Consider the following 6,078-nt stretch of genomic DNA (forward strand, 5'->3'; position numbering starts at 1 on the left):
TTTATCCACAGATTGTCAGTGCATAGGCTACATAGCAGCTTTGTTTTGTCCTGCACACAGTGTAGAGGAGGTCAGTTCATTTAGCCGGAGCTGTCATCTCGGCTGACCCGTGCGCCATAACGCAATTCACTGAAAGAAAATAAACCGAGGAGGAGAAGTGACCCTTTACTGGCTTCTCTCTGTTCCCCTCAGATGCGAGGGGCTTTGGGGAAGGTGTGCGCGTGCGTGTGCGCGTGCGTGTGTGTTTGTGTGTCTATGGTGGGGGTGTTTAGTTAGTTTGTTGTGGCTTCAGTCAGTGTATCGCTTGCAGGTGATGCCAGGACTAGATAAGGGGTCGCCGATCCCTCCGCGCTGTCTAGACCAGCTTGTGACTCAACCAGAGTAACTGGACATGGGCACAATTTACAACAGGTTTTTGCCCCTGAGATAGTAAATGACCACTGTCCGTGTCCTGCTACATGACCGAAGGAGAAAAACACCACAGATGGAGGTGGATGATAAGACAACGGAGCCTGCAGGGTTCAATTCCGGCAGGACGACTTCATAGTTTTAACAGGACAAACAACATATTCAGTGCAACTGGAGTGATGATGTGTTTTACTTTTCTTATTCTTTTAAATGCCTTAAATCTATTCCCTCAAATCGACCACCACGGCTGTAGAAGATTTGTATTGGTTGCACGTTTCTCAAATCACAAATGACTCGCTGTCATGAGGAGTAACGATCTGTTACCGCTTTGGATCTGAACAGTGAATTTGACTTTGTCCCCATAAGAGCACTGGACTACAAAATGTGATTAGGTCTTACTTTTCCAATGAAAGATGGAGAGTTGTTGCTCATTTCAGAGCTACATTTTCAAATAAATTAAATTACTGGCCTCCAATATTGGCTTGCAAATGCAAAGCGACGATGCATTAAAAATAACAGCGCCTGTACAAATATTGATCATCAAGACATGTTACGTATTCAGCTTGTTTTTTTTATTTTTTTTATCAGTTAATAATCCCTTTACGAATCGCTTACCTAACAATAAATAATATAACAATAATTTACTTTTTGATCGAGAAGCTCAAACAACCTGCCCTTAAGATAAAGTATTTTACAACACGAATAATTTGCAGATTATCATGCTCTGACCTTAAGACACAGAGTCAACGGGACTCGACAACGCAATAAATGTATCAAAAAATTCTCATGTTGAAGAAACAAGACACAATATCACAAGGAAGTCGCAGAATGTCCATGTGTTTCGACACGTAAATGTTTCCAAATTGTTTTTGAGGGAAGGTTTGGTATATCCATCAGGAGGTCTTCTGTACAGCTCTCTCCGTATCAAGTCATGCAAGAATTGTTCTGCTTAGTTTTTGTCAATGAAAGCTCCACAAAAAACTTGGAGTCAATCGGGGCTATCCTGGTTCCATCCCCTCCATGTCATGAAATAAAAAAATTAAAAAAACTCTCCGTTGTAGTTTGGGCGATGTGATGAGCTGGTCACATGCAAGGGACCGGGATCATGCTGCAATTGTCCTTGCAAGAAGGGGGGGGACCGACGGGTCTGAGGGGCCCAGTTTCACGTCTCCACCGGGCTGGGTACCATACTGTTGGGGGTGTCCGGTAACTGAGAGGACAAAGAAGTCACGTCGCTGCCCGAGGAGTTTCCGAGAGACCCCGATTCAGAGAAAGAGACCTGAACAGACAGAATCACAAGTGTCAAAGTTTGCGAAATATGTATGCTTTTATTTTGAAAATCTGGTTGCAAAAGCATTAGAGTTCACCTTTGCTGACATGGAGACACAATGATGACATGACATGCATGGATATAGATAGATAGATAGATAGATAGATAGATAGATAGATAGATAGATGGATAGATGGATAGATAGATGGATGGATGGATGGATGGATGGATGGATAGATAGATAGATAGATAGATAGATAGTCAGGTTGTGGTGTGCTGTGCATGTGTGATCTATAGTCTGTCCTGAAAACACACACACCAGTTGTTGGAAGGCTGGCTGGTCCAGGTCGCTCTGCAGGGCGAACTCACTAAGGGCTTTCCATGGAGGCTGGTAGGTCTGGACCTCCACTTGGTTTCCCTGCACAGAGCTCTCATGTCGAATAGGACTCCCGGCCACAAGAGGCGTCCCTGTGAGGCCCTGCAGGTTCTGACAAAATAATGGTAAAATCACAGCATCATTTGTCTGTGTCCTGCAAGAAAGTGTCTGTCACTTTTGAAAATACTGAAAAGAACTGCTTTGTCCTCATGACACCTATACACATGTTTTCATGTGCCATTTATGATAAGTGGTAACTTTGGAAAAAATGCACTTTTTCCTCAAACAAATTTCCTCTTGGGGGGGAGCAAATATTGAACTACAGTGTCAGAGCAAGAGATGTTTCCAAGATGTAGAACAAGCTTGTTTGCAGAGGATATTTTTATCTTTCAGGTCAAGCAACTGAAGCCAAAGCAGTTGATTCATTATTCATTGCCCTAAAGTTTGAATAAAGAATAGCACTGAAGCCCACTGGAGCAGTTATTTTAGTGTAAGTAAACTATCAGAAGTGAAGTTTCGAAAAGAGTAGAATTGCAGGCTGATAGTGATTCACATTAGTGGAAAGAATGTGGAGTACCGAAGGCAAACAACCACCAACAGAAAACATAAATTAGTTAAGTTATTAGGTTAGTATGGCTGCCATCTGTTTGTCACTATGCACTTACTAAAGATGCATGCTAGCCTCAAAGAGAAAAAAAAACCCACATGTATCTTGGTCATGGTTTAAAAACAACAAGCAAACAGTAAATACATGAATGAATGAATAATTGTAATCGAAGGGTCAAACTTACAAAGATGTTTACAGACTTATCACTGTGGTGCTGTTGCTGGAGCTGCTTCATCAGGATGGACCTCTTCTTGTCTTTGCAGCGCTTGTTCTGGAACCAGACCCGGATCACCCTGGGGCTCAGGCTCGTCATCTCCACCAGCTGCTCCTTCATCAGAGCGTCAGGCCTCGGGTTTGCGTTGTAGCAGGTCCGCAACGTGTGGAGCTGCTTCTCGTTCAGCACCGTCCTCACCCGAGTCGTCTTCTCCGACTGCTTGTGGCCGTGGTTCCGATGCGGGGCCTGCCGCACCGTGACCGGGTCTGCTGAGCACGGAGGGAAGAAAAAGCTCTGTGAGAAACTGTGCAAAGGCCTCAGAAAGCCATTCAAACTTTGATACAATTACTTAGCAGCCCATTAATCTCAATCTGCGCTGTTTTTTCCCTTTTACATTTCTTGGATTGTCTTGTTTTACTCGATTATATTTATCAGCCTTACGTGAAATGTTATGATATATTAGACATAAATGTTTAAGGCTCAGGTAAGTAATAGTCTTTAAAAAATGAAAGGAAAATATTTATTGGAAGTTTCTATGACATAAAAATCGACTTGGATTTACATCTTGCATGGAAATTAGAACGAAATTCTGGTCCATAATATTCAGATGTAAAAGACGTTTGCGTGAGTTTCGATAGCCTAAACTTACATCGTAGGCTACATGCTTTTTTTTAAGGTTGCGTTTGCAATGTAACCGCTCACGTCTTGCATTGTTGTCTCTTGTCAGCCTATCCTTAACCCTATCGTCGTTAAACAGGAGGAGATTTATTTCCTAACTCTGTAGGCCTATACTTGCAACAAAATTAGTTTTTGAAAAAAAAAACCGCAGTTGCAATAAAAAATCCTGCTGGTGACACATGGGCTGATCTGTGTACGGTATTTTGAATTTAGAGCTTTAAAGCAGGAAATTAGTGAACATTATTAACTTATTTGCTTTGTTCTCTTTCTGTTGGCAGGCACCCTAAGGATGACAGCTCTGCAAACACACACACACACACACACACACACACACACACACAAGCACGCTGCCACATCAAATAGGCCTACCAGATTATTCAGATAATGGTAACAGAGCAGGTAAGAGCTAATGAGATCAATTATGAAATTAGCCTAAAGAAACATCGCAGCACATACTTTACACACACACACACACCAAGCAGACAACCAAAAAACAAATTATCTGGATGTTAAAGGACAACAACAAATACTAATCATTGACCTTATATTGATTTTTTCATTTCGTTTTTCACTCAAGCACTCACCATTTTTCAACAAACGTTTACTTTGTATGTGTTTGTCAACTATCCGTAATTTCTTTTAATTTCATTCTTTAATTTGTTTAAACTGAAGAGCTTTTATTCAGGAATAAACAGCCGATTTTATGATTTTCCGTTATTAGGAATAATTGCACTTTCTAAAACGAATAAAAACAGATAATATATATATATATAATAATTATGATAATAATAATAATAATCCGACCTGCCAAATGCAGCGGTCTGTTGGAGTGCATGTGTCCGGGGCTGATGGGGCTTCCTGCGGAGCTCCTGTCCAGCAGCAGGCTGTGGTCCGCCCGGCACAGCAGCTCGTCTTCCCGCAGGGAAAACTCGTCTCCCGGCAGCAGCTGCCTGCTGCACACCGAGCAACGAAAACACTCGATGTGGTACACGTTATCCCGGGCTCTCATCACCAAATCGCTGCTGCTGAATCCCAGATTGCATTTTGCGCATTTTATTCCAAACAGCCTGGAAAATTAGGGAGAAATTGTCAGAGAATGAAAAATCTACGAAGAAATGTAAAATAAATAACAACGAAGAAACGTTCAGATGACAACTCAGAGTTGAGTAGGAGCCTATAATACTGCTATAATTTATTTGTAATTTGAATGAATAACAAAATACTGTGGATTGTGTTTTCTTATTTTTGTAATATTGTAAACTGAATAGTTAACGCAGGCTTTGTGGAACAAAGTCTTCTGTTTTTTATATCCAAATGAGTCTTTTTCAAATTAGGTTTGACCTCTTCATAATATTGATTCATATTGTATTTAAATATGTTTAATTTACGTTTGATGTGATTAAACATAATCCAGCCCATATAAAGAGAATATTTCCAAACTCCTACCTTACATAATCTCTTTTGCAATAGGTTTTGCCGTCCCGGACGAAACAAGTGCAGGACTCATCCAGGTATTGGCTGCACTCTGCACACTTCAGGCAGGCTGCATGCCACTCCAGGTCGGGAGAGACTCTCAGTATGTACTGGTCATGGATCTGACTTCCACATCCTACACACATCGCGAATCCTGACTTCTCTGCAAAGAGACAACAACAATTAAAGCACAAACTGAAACGCAGCCAAATAAACACACTAACACAAACAATTGCAGCATTTACTCGATTAAACACATATATAAAGTAAGTCCAGTATGTTTCAGTTTTGCAGTGAATTCCTCTATTTTGCAGACTGGACACGTCTTGATGTTATGTAACAGATGAGGACTTTTGCTAGCATTCGTCAAGCAAAGCACTGAATGGTTTTACTTTCTTTTTTTTTTAAAGTGCCTCCAAAGTGCACAGCCAGAGAAATGAAAGGCTACTATTCTCTAGTGCATCATTAAGAAAATAACTTAAGTAGTCGGTGCACTGCTGAATATATCACGTAGCCCTTAATACCACCGCGACGAAAACAAAGTCTGCCACTTAAAACTCCACCGAGCAGTTTAGCTTACTTACTTTTGGAATGATCCCCCATATCACCCAAGAAAGAAGAGCTGAAAATAATATCCACCATACAGGACGGATAAAGGGGATTGTGGTAGATGCAGAAAAGATGTGAGGAGATGACTGGCCCTTCGGCTGCCTCCCTGATAACGTGTGTCTCGCCGGACTGGGAGGGTGAAGGGGGGGGGGGGTGGGTGGGGGGCGCCGCCGATGTCCCACACGCTGCTGCTCTGACGTCATGACGTCAACAGGGGACTCGCCAATCGCCCCACTGCATCTCTCTCTCTCAATCTCCAAAATAAAATAAAAGTCCGATGTATATTTATGTTTGACAGATACTCATAATGAAGAGGTTCATATTTAGTTTCATCTAACAACGATAAAACAGAGCTAGGAAAAAATAAAGGTTCAAACGGAAACAACATGGAGGCATTTTGATCAAGATTTTAAGATGCACATCAATTGCATAATGCTGATAGG

General features: G+C 41.6%; 1 protein-coding gene across 2 annotated transcripts; it reads right to left on the bottom strand.

Moving 5' to 3' along the window:
* Positions 1-1,570: 1,570 nt before the first annotated feature.
* LOC306698719 (insulin gene enhancer protein ISL-3) lies at positions 1,571-5,668 on the bottom strand (the record flags this gene model as incomplete). 2 transcript variants are annotated; one of them, XM_079163176.1, is made up of 6 exons in its annotated part: positions 1,571-1,687; positions 1,998-2,165; positions 2,858-3,141; positions 4,358-4,620; positions 5,000-5,189; positions 5,611-5,668. In XM_079163176.1, 6 exons carry the CDS (start codon positions 5,666-5,668, stop codon positions 1,571-1,573), a joined length of 1,080 nt encoding a protein of 359 aa, XP_079019302.1. The 2 variants fall into 2 exon arrangements, with proteins under 2 accessions (XP_079019302.1, XP_079019301.1); XM_079163175.1 differs by having other exon boundaries at positions 2,858-3,144.
* Between the last annotated feature and the right edge of the window lie 410 nt (positions 5,669-6,078).

The sequence above is a fragment of the Pholis gunnellus genome, assembly GCF_910591455.1.
Source record: "Pholis gunnellus genome assembly, chromosome: 1".
Taxonomy (NCBI): domain Eukaryota; kingdom Metazoa; phylum Chordata; class Actinopteri; order Perciformes; family Pholidae; genus Pholis; species Pholis gunnellus.